We start from the raw sequence: 15,355 nt of genomic DNA on the forward strand, positions 1-15,355 counted from the left end.
AATCCACCCCATGTATAGGTTGCTTTTCCTCCTCTCATTTACCACGCCTTATGTAATAATTACCAGCAGCTAGCAGATCCAATCCTATCTTATTACCATATATAATTTATTCATGTCCCTTTCTGGCTGCTGAGAGATATTAACCGTATATATAAACAGTGTACAGTGCTGCTCTATAACTTACAAACCATTTTGATCGATAATACCGGAAGTTCATTGATTCCCCTTGGTTTCTCCATCTCCAAAGATCGACCAACTTCTCCTAATTCATCATGGAGGAGAAACCCCCCCATTCAGACATTCAGCTTCCTCCTGGATTTAGATTCCACCCTTCTGATGAGGAGCTCATCCATCACTACTTGAGAAACCAAGTAACTTCAAGCCCAATCCCAGCTTCTATCATAGCTGAAATAGATCTGTACAAGTATAATCCATGGGAGCTTCCAAGTCTGTATTAGTTGCAGTACCACTGATATATATCTGATCGTACTCCTTTTTACTTTCTTCTTTGTTTGTTTTATGCTAAGTTACTTACAAAGGAATGCCACTTTTTTCCTGCTTTTTGGCAGAGAAAGCTTTGTTTGGAGAGGATGAATGGTATTTCTTTACACCAAGAGAAAGGAAGTATCCAAATGGAGTGAGACCTAATAGAGCAGCAGGTTCAGGTTACTGGAAGGCTACAGGGACAGACAAACCCATACTTACTTCGTGTGGGACAAAGAGTAATGGTGTCAAGAAAGCACTTGTTTTCTACAAAGGTCGTCCTCCCAAAGGAGTTAAGACAGATTGGATCATGCACGAGTATAGATTGCACGATTCCATGACTTGGACTGCCAAGCGAAAAGGGTCAATGAGAGTAAGTAGTTTAAACAAAAAAACAGAATGAAACACGAAGTATGCCTCACAGTATTTCTATCTCTCAGTTATGTTCGGAGTTTTAATCCATGATAGCAAGGAAATTTATGGTTTCATTATGTTAAAACATTTTAATTGTTCTTAATTTATACAGCTAGATGATTGGGTTCTATGCCGAGTTAGGAAAAAGAGCGGGATGCTGAGGAACACTAGGGAAGACCATAGAAATGGTACTCCAAGTTATGAACCTGCAACAGAGCCCTACTTTCAACCAGTACTGGAAGAGCCACGCTCTATGAACATGATGAACCCTAATCTGTTTGCTGCAGTCAGAAATTATTTATACAACGATTGTCCGATGCTGCCATACATCTTTGCCTCTCAGGAGATTCCTTCCAATTCCATGCATAATACAACCTCCTCAAGCTGCATAAGCTTCCCAAGTACTCGCAGCATTAATGGGACATCCTGCCCTTCCAGTTTCCTTGAAGATGATACAAATATTGTAAAGGAATCGCAGTATTTCGACGTTTCTTCTTCCAGCAACAACTTTCTTAACCCATTAAAGAGAATAATATCCTTGGAAGCTGGAAATCATGATGATGAGATCAGGGGTGGTTTCTTCCCACCAAGCAAGATAAGCTGCAATGGGAGTGATGATCATAGCATAGGAATTATGAAATTCTGTGGAACAGACCATCTTCAAGATAATAATTTGGAAGCTGACCAATGGAGTACTTCCCAGCTTGTTCAATATCAAGAGTTTGATAATCACTTGGTATTTACACACTGCGAACAGGGTACTAATGGAGAGAAGGATATGTAAATAACTTCCTAGGGTTCTTTTGGGGAGTACTGGATTGTGATCTATTAATTGTTTGCTGTTGAATAAGTTGTTTGGTGATCATTCCTTTCGTTATGTGAATTAATAGTGTGTAAAATAGATATGGGTTTTTTATATAAATATATATTCTTTGGTATTTTGTATTACGCATTGATAACTTATATTTAGATATTATTTGAAGAACTTATGTCACTTTCTCTGAAAAAGGGAAAACAATACTGGTCTCCTGTCAGGAATCCCTCCACTTTCCATCTCTCCCTTCTCCATCTCCAGGCCCTCTTGTCTGTAAATTTATTTTCCTTTCTTTTGTCTTTTTCTAAGGAAGAATTGTCTCGATTTATTGCTTTCCAAGCATGACTATATATCCATCGACATGTACAACACCACCACAACACCTTCACCGCCACCACGTTCTATCATAGAGCTCTTCCAACAGCCTCCGGGATATAAGATTTTCAAGACATGTCCCTTCCCACATGAGGGGCATGAGTCCAGCACACCAGTATAACCATATGTGTTCTTTGTGATAAAACTTTCGTTTGAGACTCTCCAGTCCCTAGCCCACTGTTATTGATATTATTTTAATGTAATAAGGATTACTTAAATCATATATGTGGATACCCTTTTTCCAAACACAATATCAACACTTGTTTAAAAAACACATAAATTCCAGAAGCTAGCTTTCCAGCATAATCACACCCACAAAACAGAGTGACTCTGCTCTGTCATGGTCATAAAAAAAAATGCGAACTATACAAGGCCTCGTCACCTTTAATCTTGACCACTTAGAAATGGGTTCCAATATCTCTAACATGGTAGATGTGGTCAGGCTTCTGGCTTACTTTTCTTCATTTCTTGTCTTTGGCGTCTAAGACTTTGAAGAAATACAGCTTTATTACCTAAGGTTTACAACCCTTCTCCAAAGTCTAACAATCATTGGCCAGGCCAGGCCAGGCACTTCAACCAATTAACATAACAGTACAAACTCCGAGCCCAGCTGCCGTGTTCAGGCTTACTCCTGGGCCGGGCTTTGAACAATAAAGGCCCATCCCTGTAATAAACACGGGCTATATGGGGAAGATACAGACGATTTTCAACGATGACAAGAAGGAATGCTGGTGTCCAATGCAACGGAAGGAATATAAGAGTAGAAACCAAAAGATGCAAGCCAAAACAGCTGTCATAGACACAAGGATATCTATCATTAGAGCAAACTACCCTACCATCTACCAAATGCTGCCCTCTGGTTTTGACATTGATTCTTCTGACTGATACAGAAAATGAAAACATATTCATACCGTTTAGGCCCTCATGTACATGACGCAAAGGCCAACTGACTGGTGCTCAAACTAGGAAGTCAAACCCGTTAAGAGTAGAGTGTGGAAATATCATCTTGTCTAAGGACACAGGTTCAATCTTAAACCGAAAACAAAAGGCTATACAGCAAGGTTAAATAGCATTCGTACAGAAATGACCAATGTCCTCATACATGAGTACATGCAAGACGAGAGCATATATTCTGAATGTGGGCAAAGATTCCAACTACATGAGAATGCAAGCGATTCATAATACAGGAGAAAAACAATCAAAATAATAAATCAAGAACAATAAGTCCCCCTTACACAAGACAATAGAAGAGAAGCCAGGCCCACAACAGGTCAAATGACCCTTTAGTTCATCTCACTTCTTCAGCACGCTGCAAATGAAACGCATTCCGTCAAAAATTCACATAGAAAGCAAGAAAAAAGATAAAGCCGACCGGTACATCATGAAAGCAACAATTCAGGCCCAGTTCAGAAAAAAGAATAATGCTACTGGAATGCGGATGTGACAGGAATTATGAAGAGACCTGGCAAACCAGCCAGGCTTTTAATGCCACAGGCCACGGATGATTCCATTAAAGACAATGCTACTCGGTCCGCGAAAGTGGACCGATAAATGTAAATTTTTTTTTTTGTTTTATTTTCAACGATTTTTTATATATTTTTACATATTTTTAAAAAATAAAAAAATATATCAACTTATTAATAATTACTTTCTTAATTATTAAATAAAAATAAAAAATACAATCAGTCAAAATTATTGGCCACAATCCTGTTCAAGAAGTATTTTCCTTCCATTAATGCTCCATCCTCCCACCAGGCTCCCTAATGCTTTGAAATATTATTTTAAAAGAAATCTAAATTCTATTTTTTCAAGAAACTGTAAATAGGCTAACCATTGAAATAGGCTGATGGTGGGCCCCAACAACTACTCGTACAGATGGTACCAAAGTCCATTAATGGACATTATGGACTCCAACCTCTACCAGGCTTGCTTCCTTATGCTTTAAAATATTTTATTTAAAGAGATCCAAATTCTTTTTTCTTTTAAGAAAATGTTGATAGAATAACAATTGAAATAGGTTGATGGTGTGGGCTGCAACAACTACCCGTACAAATGATACCGAAGTCCATTAATGGACTACAACTGCTACCAGGCTTCCGCAAGCTTTGAAATATTCCACTGAAGAAAAATTTTAGACATAAACCTTATATTCTTATATACCACTTAAGTGATGTACAGAATATAAGACTTCTGTGTAGCACTTACTAAAAATATTCAATTCTTTTTTCTTTTCCTTTTTCCTCGTAGAAAAACTGTAAGAAGACTAACAATTGAAATAGTTCAATGGTGGAGGACAACATCTATTCTCACTTTTGCCATCAGTGCATAATGCTAGTGAGTCCACGTTACAAACATCTGGATATTCAGATGTATACAATAATAAATTTCAAAACCAATGCATATAAAAGTTCAATTAAAGTAGCTTTTCCATGGATATGTTCTATGACCACCATTATACTAATAGTCAATCCAAACCTTATAGCCATCTTAAGAAAATATTTTGTTTTTATAAGTAAAAGCCATCTTAAGCAAACTTCCGCTTAATTTTCAAAAGAATGCACTCTCAAACAACATTTCACATGAACCTCCACAATATTTCTTCCTTAACAATAATGAAATCAAGTCGACCTCCATATTAAAAAGGTTATTTTGGTAATTCCAAAGGGTGGCAAAGGGCCCACAGTGGCCCCACACTATGCACGAAGACACAAAGAAAGCAAATAGGATGAGTCAAATGTACGCAACAGAGAAACTAAAGCCAAACAAATTAACCAATCCACAAACTTCCAAAATTTTTCATCAAGAAACCATAAAGTTAGGATTCACTCCTTGATTTTAATTGAGCATAAGCTAAATTTAGTAATTTTTTCATTTTATTTTGCCAGATGGATATAACTATATGGATCCCCACAATTTCCTAGATTTTTTGAAAGCTGGAATCATACGACTTATAAAAGGTTCCCAAGCAGAATGAGACAGTAATACATATACTATAATCCAGATAAATGAAAGATGAGAGAAGTGATGCATGTTTTAAACTACTTATGAAAAAGATAGCAGCTTACTTGTAAAGATAGGCAGCAATTCCAAGAATTACACACAATAAAACAATATCAATACAAAAATTCCGACTGGACCTCAGCTGCAAGACATAGAACTAGTATTAGATCCAGCCAAAATTCTAAAACCGGGCAAAATAAAATAGATGCAAAGCTAAACTTGAAGAAGTTAAGCTCCGGTACCTGATTCACTGTGTCTTTAAGTCTAACATTGGTATTCTTGAGGTCAGCTCTGGCCTTGTCCACCTGAAAAGGTGAATAGAACACCAAGTGATATAAATCTCACATTCCAATTTCGTAGCTTTGAAAACACAATCAGAGAATGATGGTTCTTACCTTCTCGTCCATCTCGTCCATCAAAGGAACTTGCCTATCAAATTCCTGCAATCAATTAAATGATAAGAGAAAATCCCACATGCGTAAATATTGAAAGGAGCATATGCTAGTCTACAAGACAGCTAACCTCATTCATATCATGAGCCATGTTTTTCAGTGTATCCAAACCTTCAGATATCACATCCAAGCCTTGATCCTGTAGGCAAGTGAAAATAGGTAAGCTACAGAAACCACAGCTGAAGAAACATGCATTTAACAATCTGAAGTTCACATAAACAATCTACTAGCTCAAAAGGAGTGGCTTGCCTGCTTCATTTTTCGCATTTCATACTCCTGCCTGAATTGACTCGACTCCTCACTTTGTTGGAAGTATTCATCATCAAACCGCCCATCTATAATCAACTCAAAACAAACAAGTAAACAACAGTCACTTGAAATCTCCTTCATATAAATTAAAGGAAAATGACAAAGCAGACATAGATACATAAAATTATATATCAAAATGAAGTAAACAAATCACCTGAATCAAACTTGATCCCAGTACGAGCAGCTGAGGTGGTCCAACCTCCAGTTTGTTTAGGTGCAGGAGCAGTCCCATCTGGTATGGCTTGGATCCTATCTGGCAGTGCAAGAACCAAATCATTGCGGGCAGCAAGCTCTTCCCCTGAAAGCCCTTTCACCTGCAAACAGATTTGTATCAATTATGCAACAAATTCAAAGATCTTCAGTACAGTGAGAATGCAGGAAGCCACGATTGCAGATCTTTTAGACTTATCCAATTGCATTCCCCAATGGAATCCCACATTTTCTAGAGATGCTCAAGATTGGGAAGTCAACACCTTTTCGGACTTTTACAATCTTGTGTACTCTATTCATATGAGAGGGGGAGATTAAGATAGATTTCTTGGCAACCTTCTAAAAAGGGAAGTTCGCCGTTCGCTCATTCTACAAGTCTCTATTATGAAAAATGTAAGCTCATTCCCATGGAAGAGCATTTGGAAGACAAAGGCTCCCCTAAAGGCAATTTTCTTTATATGGGCCGCTTCCTTAGGTAAGATTCTCACATTAAACAACCTAAGAAACTGCCAAATCATTGTCATGAATTGGTGTTGCATATGCAAAAAGAGTGGGAGTCAGTTGATCATTTATTACTCCACTATGAGAGTGCCATGATCATAAGGAACAAATTATTTGCTAGGGTGGGATAGCATGGATGATGCCTGAGAGCCCCACCTAACGCGAAAGGAGACAGGCCATTTATGGAGTTGAAGGAAAGGCAAAATGAGAAACACTCCAATGGTCTAAGAAATCAGCAGCAGGAGACACAGAGTGCAGCTTGTCCAACATCTGGGCAAGCAAGCACCTTGTGGAAAGCCGATTGACATGTCTTAGAGCGAGGTGGAGATGAGCTTCTTGACCAAGGTAGGCGAGTTACAGAATTTGCCTAGCATAAAGATGAGAACGAGAAGCTAAGGGACTAATGAGCTCGGGCGAGTTACGAGCTACCTGCCCAAGGTGAGATAGAATCACTCGCAAAAGAGGAGCAACGGTCAAGGTCTAACACAACCAAACATGGGAACTTTTGAGCCCAAGGGCTCGGAAAAGTGTCAGCACTATACGCAAAAGTCACACCACATCTGAAAGGTCACATCTGAAATGGCTCTGCAATGAAAGGTGAAGACGCGACAAGTCCTATCGTCAAGACCCAGAAGTATGGTCCGACGCCACGTGGAGAACCATTATTCAAGGAAGGACTAAGAAGTTGACAGATCGTAGGGTGTGCGGACCATACCCTAGTCACCTATCTTTGTCATCCTACAGTATGACAAGACAAGGATGATGGACTCATATCCAAGCATACATGGAGTTAGAGATACGTCAAAAAGGACATCTGACAATCGCACTCTATTTAAAGGACTTAGATGTGGGACGATCTCACTTTTGAGACTTTATTCGCTAAAAAACTCAAGAAGGCAACTGCTGCAGAAAGCAAAGAGCAGAGAGGCAACGAGAGAACTTCTGACGTATGAAGGTAGGTTAGCTTCTAAGACAGTACTGGATAATGTGGGATGAATGTTGTGTGTAAGAGGCACTACATTATTTCTAGAACTTCTCCCCCATTCTTCAAGCATAAATAAATATTTCAAGCACTATGTTTTTACCTATATTTACTCATTGATTTCCGATATTTTCAATGTTTTCGATGTTTTTAACTATTTTCTATACCTAATGATGAGACCCTATGTGGGAACCCTGGATATCGGTATGTGTGTGTGTGTGTGTGTGTAGTCAGCACAAGCCTCTATTCATGGTACGGGACGGAGAATTCCCAAAAACCATTCCGCAAAGCGTTACCACGTACATCACACAAGAAGGATAATGCCTTGTTGGAAGTGGGGTGGAACGATGTCGTACTTGGCCTCACTTAATAGTCAGAATGTGGGATCTCTTGGCATATCACGTGATGTGTCTTCGAGTTGGTTGCAGCCAGGTAGAGCAACATCCCTAGGGCAACAAGCTTCAGGGCATGTGTGTGTGCGAGCGCCTATGAGCAAATGTGTGCCTATAAGTGTAACGCCCCAATGAAAGGCCCAAACCATATAGCCTATGCTCCAAAAGGACTAGTCAATGATACAATTGGAGTCTCATTGGAACCTTATAAAGAGCAATAACTTCTCATTCTTAAGCAATGTGGGATCCCATATACCACCTACCATTATCCATATCATACGAGGTATCGCAATCTACCCCCCTTTAATTTCCGATGTCCTCGTCAGGCCTGTCCATTATAGGTGGCACGGCTCAAGTCCCAAATTTCTAGTAAGGATAGGCTTTGATATCATTTGTAACGCTCCAATGAAAGGCCTTAACAACCACATAGCCTATGCTCCAAAATGACTAGTCAATGACACAATTGGAGCCCCATTAGAACCTTATAAAGAGCAAGAACTTCTCCTTTCTAAGCAATGTGGGATCTCATATACTACCTACTCGTATCCATATCATATAGGGTATCACAATAAGCAAATGTTTGCCTATGAGTATGAGCAACTATGTATTCCTACGTGCAAGCCTATGAGCAAATATCTATGAGACGAGCAACCATGTGGTGAAAGAGTGTTACTTGGCTGAAATAGGCCGAATACTAATTTTTAGGCCTGTGCACATGGACTGACGATCCGATTGACCCGATTTAATCAATCTGATCCGTCCAACATATGACGGGTCATTATAAGGTCGGTCTCCCAGCCCACCTAGTGCCGGTTTGTTCTTCGGGTGTTAATTCAACCGACCTCTATAAATTTGTTCTTTTTTTTCTCAGAACCCTAGCCTCCAAGTCCCATGGATGATAGCCCTTGCCTTCTAAGTCCATCTAATTGCTCACTGTCGTCATCCCATTGGCGGGCTTGCAGGTGAAAGGGTTTCGGATCATCTCCTTCACGATCACCATTTTTTCGACTAGGGTGGAGGTGAGGAAGTTTGCATCAAGGAGGTAGGGAAGTGTCTGGGGACTGATCTGCACCAGACACTGGGCTAACATCGGTTGCACTAATCATCAACTCCATCGCCCAGTGCCTCTTCATTGTTCATCTCGTCCTCGTGCACGACGACTTCATCCTCCAGGACCAGCTCTTTGTCTACCCCTCCACTGGCGACAAAAGCTACCTAAAGCTCTCCGACATCCGTGACAATTCCAGCCCCTTAAGTTGGGATCTCTCCTCCTGGGTACGTTGGTATGTCGAATGTGACAAATTGGTGGAAGAGATCATGGGTTTTGTTTGTGAGGATCATTTCTTGGCAATCAAATCCATTTCATTAGACAAGAATTCACTCTGCGGCAGCGTTCGTGCAATCAAATCTCCGAGTTCTGATCATATAAAATGGCACTCTCTTTCTCCAACGCTAAGCTTCTCTGTTCTCGTCGTCGACAGATTTTCTAATGCTATCAGCACGTACTGCAAAATTCATAGTCACTCTCCCTTTCTCTGTCTCTCTGCTCTTTAGGTTCTATGTAGTGTTTGTTTAGTTGCTCTAACAAGACACCGGAAAGTGATTTTCATTTTTTCAAAATGATCTATGTTGTTGTTTGTACATTTTCAAATTTCTTTCAATTCTTGTTTTATGGCTGAGGCAGAGATAGAGAAAGGCTTTCAAGCAGTATATATATATAAATTAAAAATTAAAAATAATTAATTAATTTGAAAAAAACAAACACACACACGATAGATTCTACCCAACCCAAATGGTTCGGGTTATTTTTCCATGACAATGGTTGCGGGCCAAGTCGAGTCGGGCCAAAAAATTGATTGGGCATGCCAATGTGCAAGCCTACTAATTTTTACTGGTTTTATACTATATGGAGATGGGTAACTTCTCGCCATAATATTATTATTGCATTTCTATTTATTTTGCATAAAGAGAGAGCAATACCCCGAGAAGATGATTTCTCGTCATGCCTATATATATATGTTTTCACTGAGAGAGTGATTCCTCGCCAGATTTTGAGGATGCACATAACTGTAAGAGTGAGGTTGATTCATCTCTATGTATATACATGTTCTTCTAGTATTTACATGAAATGTTTTTATAGCATCTTCAGTGGCATTATCTCTCATTAGCAGTCTTGTCATAGCCGCCTAACGTACCTATGGTTTCGTTCTCGAGACCATAGACTTTGATGCAGATACAGACCTTAGCATGACATCTGAGGAAGAGGAATCAATCCTGCTCGAGTCCTAATTAAGGAGACTAGGACCCTTCTTAGCTCCAATACTCACCATAGCTACCCCGTGCCTTTCATAGTATGTATAACACTGAGCCTAGTGCTCATTTGTAATCAGTCAGACACTTATGTCAAATAACTTTATGTACTCTGGACGATGTAATATTTTGAGGTTAATGAAGAGCGAGATGCCCCTTTTCATGAAGTTTAGTATTCTAGTACGTGTTTGCTAACTTTGTTACCACGTGTTCTATTTAGATTCCATTGCATTATCATAAACCAAATATCTTACACGCATACTTCCCTCGGGATTACTACATGCCTAACTTTTCTCTAGGGTGTTGACCGATCGGCCAGCATTCTTGGCATCACGAAACCTCACCTAGTCTTTCATGAGGGACTGGACGCCACAACTTGGTATCAGAGGTGTGTTTATGCGTGACTCTGGGTAACTCTTAGAAATATAGGACAGTACCAGAAAATAGGAGTTGATATAGTGTGATAAGTTGAAAACTCTAGTGTTAAGCTCGAACTATGCTTAGGATGGTGAGGTGGGATAGTATGTAATAGGTTTGGGTTATGCGGCAGGATTTTACAATGCTGCAACCAAGAGTTCTGCGAGGAGAGCGAACGCCGAGTGGTCATGAAGGAGGATCATCTAGTGGAGGAAGGGACGAGGAACAAGCTAGAAAATGGATATTGGATATGTTGAAACAGCAGTATGAGATGTGTTCCCGTGACATGCAAGTTCAGTCAATAGGATCCCCCAGAAAAGAAGGAAGGGGATGTATGTACAAGTGAGTTTTGGCTCATCGTCACCTAGGATTCTTCGAAAATGGAGGGCCGGAGAGAGCGGAAAGGTGGATATCCAACATAGAGAAGACGTTTGAGGTGTGCGGATGCACCAAGGACCAGAAAGTGTTATATGCGAGCTACCTACTTCAAGGAGAAGCAACTCTGTGGCGGGATACCCAAAGGCAACTCCTTACTATGGAACTAGGAGCCATGGGAAGGATTTCGTGGGAAAGGTTCAAGAAAGAATTTAACGGCCAGTATTTCCCAGAGATTATAAGGAAGCAGAGGTCAAAGGACTTCGCTAACTTGATCCAAGGAAATATGAAGGTGGAACAGTATGTCGTCATATTTATGAATTTAGGGAGGTTTCCCCCTCACCTTTATCTCTATGGAAGCCATGAGAGCGGGGCAATTCCTGGATGGGTTGCAAACCCACATTAGGACGCAAGTATGTCGTCATATTTATGAATTTAGGGAGGTTTCCCCCTCACCTTTATCTCTATGGAAGCCATGAGAGCGGGGCAATTCCTGGATGGGTTGCAAACCCACATTAGGACGCAAGTAGCTTGCCTAGAGATTACAGACTTTCAGAAATTGGTTCATAAGGTGTCCATAGCCGAACAAGAACGGGGAAGCTCGTTGGTTGTATCCCCAAATCTAAAGAAACATACGGTAATAGGCGAAGGGAACAGTTCGGGAGCTCCACAAAAATTCGTGTCTAGGGTCGGTGGGCGACCACAAGTCATTCCAGGTTCATGAGCAGGCGAAAGGATGTCGATGTGTAACGTTTGCCATAGGACTCACAAAGGGGACTATCGTCAATCCCGGAATGTGTGCTACAGATGTGGACAGACATGACATTTCACACAAGATTTTCCCTAAGCACCCTCAGTGCAAAAAACGATGCCAAGAGGAGGAAGTGGAGGTCTAAGGCAGCTTGTGGAAGCCATGGTATACACACTTACCCCAGGAGAAGTCAATAAGGACATCGTAGAAGCGTAGGAAGTTGGCGTTATCACAGGTATGAGGTTATTACTCGCATTAGTTAACTTCTTTCATAGGAATCCTTTACATATAGTAAGTAGTGGCAATTATCATAGGGAGATTTAGAGTGTCGCTTGTTTATGCAAGCGTGTTGTTCGACTCGGGAGCCTCCCAGTCGTTTGCATCTACCACGTTGGTTAAGATGGCTAGCCTTCAGACGCAACCGATGAGCCAAGGAGTCACGGTGGCTCTATCAAACAGAGAAACAGTATTATGTACTAAGATAGTTAAAGCATGTTCATTGGAGATAGAGGGAGTACCTTTGGAGGCCAATCTAATCATGTTCAGTATACTCAGATTCGACATTATTTTGGAGATGGATTGGTTGTTTGGGCACATTGCAAGCATAGATTGTCATTCGAGAACGGTAACTTTTCAGGTTCCAGGAATGGAAGCTAAGGTCTTTAGAAGAGCTAAGGTTTATCTAGTACACCTAACCTTGAGAAAAGGGATGCATGAGGAAGTGGAGGACATACTAGTAGTAAGAAAATTCTCATAAGTTTTTTGGAGAATTGTCAAGGATGCCCGCTGGCAAGGAAATTGAGTTCCCAATTGATTTAGAACTATGATTATTCCAGTCCATAAAGCACCCTCTAGGATGGCCCCAACGGAGTTGAAGGAACTAAAGAGTCAATTGCAGGAGTTATTAGTAAAATGGTTCATTAGACCCAATACCTCGCCTTGGGGAGTGCGGATACTATTTGTGAAGAAGAAAGATGAAACCCTTAGGATGTATATTGATTATCGGGAGTTGAACAAGATGATCATCAAGAATAGGTATCCACTACCCAGGATAGAAGATCTATTTGATCAATAGCAAGAAGCTACAATCTTTTCCAAGATCGATCTCATATTTGGGTACCATCAACTGAGGATTAAGGAAGGTGATTTGTCTAAGTTAGCTTTCCAGACTAGGTACGGTCATTATGAGTTCACCATAATGCCTTTTGGGTTGGCAAACGCCACAACAGCCTTTATGGATCTTAGGAATAGTGTTCCAACCATATTTGGATTTATTTGTAGTAGTATTCATAGATGATATCCTGATATATTCCTGAAACACTGAGGAGTACGGAGATCACTTGAGGTCCTAAGGATAGCGTTAAGGACCCTTTAGGATCATTAGTTGTACGCCAAACTTAGCAAGTGTGAATTCTGGTTGGAGGAAATAAGGTTTCTAGGCCATGAAGTTTTGGGAAGGGAATAAACTTTCATGAATTTCTTATATGACTAGATTATTATGCATAGGTATCGCTCTTGTGTATGCCCCGTGTGCTTGAGCTCTTGCCTATTCTGATTATCAATAAATATTTCTGTTTACCGATCCAAAAAATAGTTCAGTTTTACAGTTTGTACCAAAGACAGGAAGACGAAATTTCAAGTAATCAGTGGCAACACTGAGAATATTTCAACGCCATACATTTTATTTCTCTTAAACATCGCTATCCCAGAAAGCATTCACCAAAATTGCGAAACGAAGCAATAAAAAATTTAAAAAAAAAAAAAAAAAAAGACAGAATTTAGATCCAGAACTAGAAACTCGAGTACGCACACCCTCACGGCCCAACGAAATCCGTATCTAATTGAATTTAACATAACAAGCTCCACATTTATGATTAAAAAAATCTTCAGTGACTGCTTCTACCAAAACTTACAAAAGACGGTATAGGAATCAATGAAATCGCAAAGAGCGTGAAACACCAACCTTTTTAATAGCGAATTTCTGCAACTTGGGGACCTCCTCTAGCAATCTAGCCTTGGTTCGACGAATCTCCGCATTCAACGCAACGGTCGATGCCTTATTCTTCTCCTTCGAAGCAGTCTCCGCTTTCTGCAGATCAATTCGATTTAAAATTCAAAAAACCCTAAATCTTCCTAGTGCACGTAAAAACCAATAGTCTTCACTCAGCTTAAGACTAGATCAGCTACTTAGCCACCGAATTACGTTCTTTCACCAAGTTTTCCGAGCAAGCAAACGAGCGCCAAATTAAGTAAAATCTAGAAAGTGTGGGTGTGTGTGCGCGAGATGAAAGGGACCTGAAGTGCAGCTTCGATGTCGGCTTCAATGGCAGCGTAGAGACGAGCAAAGGCATCGTCGCCGGCGACATTGAGACTATTCTGCTTCTCGACGTCGTATTTATCGTACTTCTTACAGATCGCGTCGACCCTTGTCAAAATGTCAATCACACTCATCTTCTACTCGCTATGATTTTCACCTTAAATCCCAATCAAAGGGTAGGATGAAAACGAATTGGAAAGAGAGATCGATTCCTTCGAGATGTCAGATTGAGGGTAAGAACCACACGCCAGTAAGCAGTTTCAAGAGGAAATTTAATATCAATGTATATTGGTTGGAGAATTATGTATTTTAAGTTGAAATATTAAGAAGCCAATATTTGGGATCAGTTTTATTTTAAAAAGTGATATTAAATTGGTTTATCGTATAAATATTAAATAAATAACAAATAAAAAAATATCATATAGATAAAAAATAAAAAACTAGACAGCCACTCTTGATGGGGGCAAGAGATGGAGAATGATAGCATTCCAACTGGCCCAACCAGTTTACTATCTAGGAATAAAAATTACATTTCATACTTATAAAATAATTTTAATATAATTAATTTTTATTTTTTTTATTATATATGTGAGCAGATTATAAATCAAGTAATGCTACATATAGTCATAGAATGCGCAAACGTCGTGCATTCACTTTGAAAAAAGAGTGGGATCTACTATTAAAAAATTAATTTATTTTCATATGGATCCCATATTTATTCATTTTTTTTAAAACGACTGCACGGCGCTTGCACACTCACGACTGCAAGTATCATTTCTCTTGTAAACTAGTTAGTAGAGTATCATTATTTATAACCGAATGTGACTCAATTTCTTGGACATTTAGCTCAATGATCTAAAATTTAAAAACAGTTCTGCTGGAAGCAACCACAGGGAGAACCATGGCGTAATCGTGTCCCACGTGGCTTTAAATGGAAACGGCACCATTCCTTCATTTCTTGAAAGACCGAATTGCAGTTCCTTCTTCGTCGCTTCATCAACCAAGGTCTCAAGAGAATCAGTTTCACTGTACCTCAGGCCCCCTCTTCTTGTTGTCATCCCAACAGTTGTGGCAACTTCTGTTGCAGCATCAACCCAACCACGATCCTCATAACAAACACAAAGAAAATTTATCGATTTGCCCGTCTTTAAAATGCGCTAAGTAAGAGATTGAGAGATAAAGGAAGAAAGGCGTGAAGCCTATAACCATCTCTCCAAAGAGACTCGACTTTCACAGGTTGACCCACAATGAAA

The 15,355-nt window shown here is 39.9% G+C and overlaps 2 protein-coding genes across 2 annotated transcripts; one reads left to right on the forward strand and one right to left on the reverse strand.

Annotated features, from left to right (window-relative positions):
• The first annotated feature begins 272 nt into the window (after nucleotides 1-272).
• LOC109011176 (NAC domain-containing protein 2-like) lies at nucleotides 273-1,681 on the forward strand. The gene is made up of 3 exons (XM_018992270.2): nucleotides 273-447; nucleotides 570-856; nucleotides 1,010-1,681. The coding sequence occupies exons 1-3, from the start codon at nucleotides 273-275 to the stop codon at nucleotides 1,679-1,681; spliced, it is 1,134 nt and encodes a 377-aa protein (XP_018847815.2).
• Nucleotides 1,682-3,049: 1,368 nt separating this feature from the next.
• LOC109011169 (syntaxin-71-like) lies at nucleotides 3,050-14,423 on the reverse strand. The gene is made up of 9 exons (XM_018992253.2): nucleotides 14,081-14,423; nucleotides 13,749-13,874; nucleotides 6,002-6,161; nucleotides 5,788-5,873; nucleotides 5,609-5,677; nucleotides 5,482-5,526; nucleotides 5,329-5,391; nucleotides 5,152-5,228; nucleotides 3,050-3,395 (listed from the first exon to the last, which is right to left on the reverse strand). The coding sequence occupies exons 1-9, from the start codon at nucleotides 14,234-14,236 to the stop codon at nucleotides 3,380-3,382; spliced, it is 798 nt and encodes a 265-aa protein (XP_018847798.1). The 5' UTR covers nucleotides 14,237-14,423; the 3' UTR covers nucleotides 3,050-3,379.
• Between the last annotated feature and the right edge of the window lie 932 nt (nucleotides 14,424-15,355).

Source organism: Juglans regia, chromosome 3 (assembly GCF_001411555.2).
Source record: "Juglans regia cultivar Chandler chromosome 3, Walnut 2.0, whole genome shotgun sequence".
NCBI lineage: Eukaryota > Viridiplantae > Streptophyta > Magnoliopsida > Fagales > Juglandaceae > Juglans > Juglans regia.

Bases quoted from the DNA above. Each gene is read 5' to 3' on its own strand.
- LOC109011176 (XM_018992270.2), top strand. From the start codon at position 273: ATGGAGGAGAAACCCCCCCATTCAGACATTCAGCTTCCTCCTGGATTT. The intron at 448-569 runs GTCTGTATTAGT...GCTTTTTGGCAG, and splicing joins TAATCCATGGGAGCTTCCAA to AGAAAGCTTTGTTTGGAGAG. The intron at 857-1,009 runs GTAAGTAGTTTA...TAATTTATACAG, and splicing joins AGCGAAAAGGGTCAATGAGA to CTAGATGATTGGGTTCTATG.
- LOC109011169 (XM_018992253.2), bottom strand. From the start codon at position 14,236: ATGAGTGTGATTGACATTTTGACAAGGGTCGACGCGATCTGTAAGAAG. The intron at 13,875-14,080 runs GTCCCTTTCATC...ATTGATCTGCAG, and splicing joins ACATCGAAGCTGCACTTCAG to AAAGCGGAGACTGCTTCGAA. The intron at 5,527-5,608 runs GTTAGCTGTCTT...AATTGATTGCAG, and splicing joins TGGCTCATGATATGAATGAG to GAATTTGATAGGCAAGTTCC.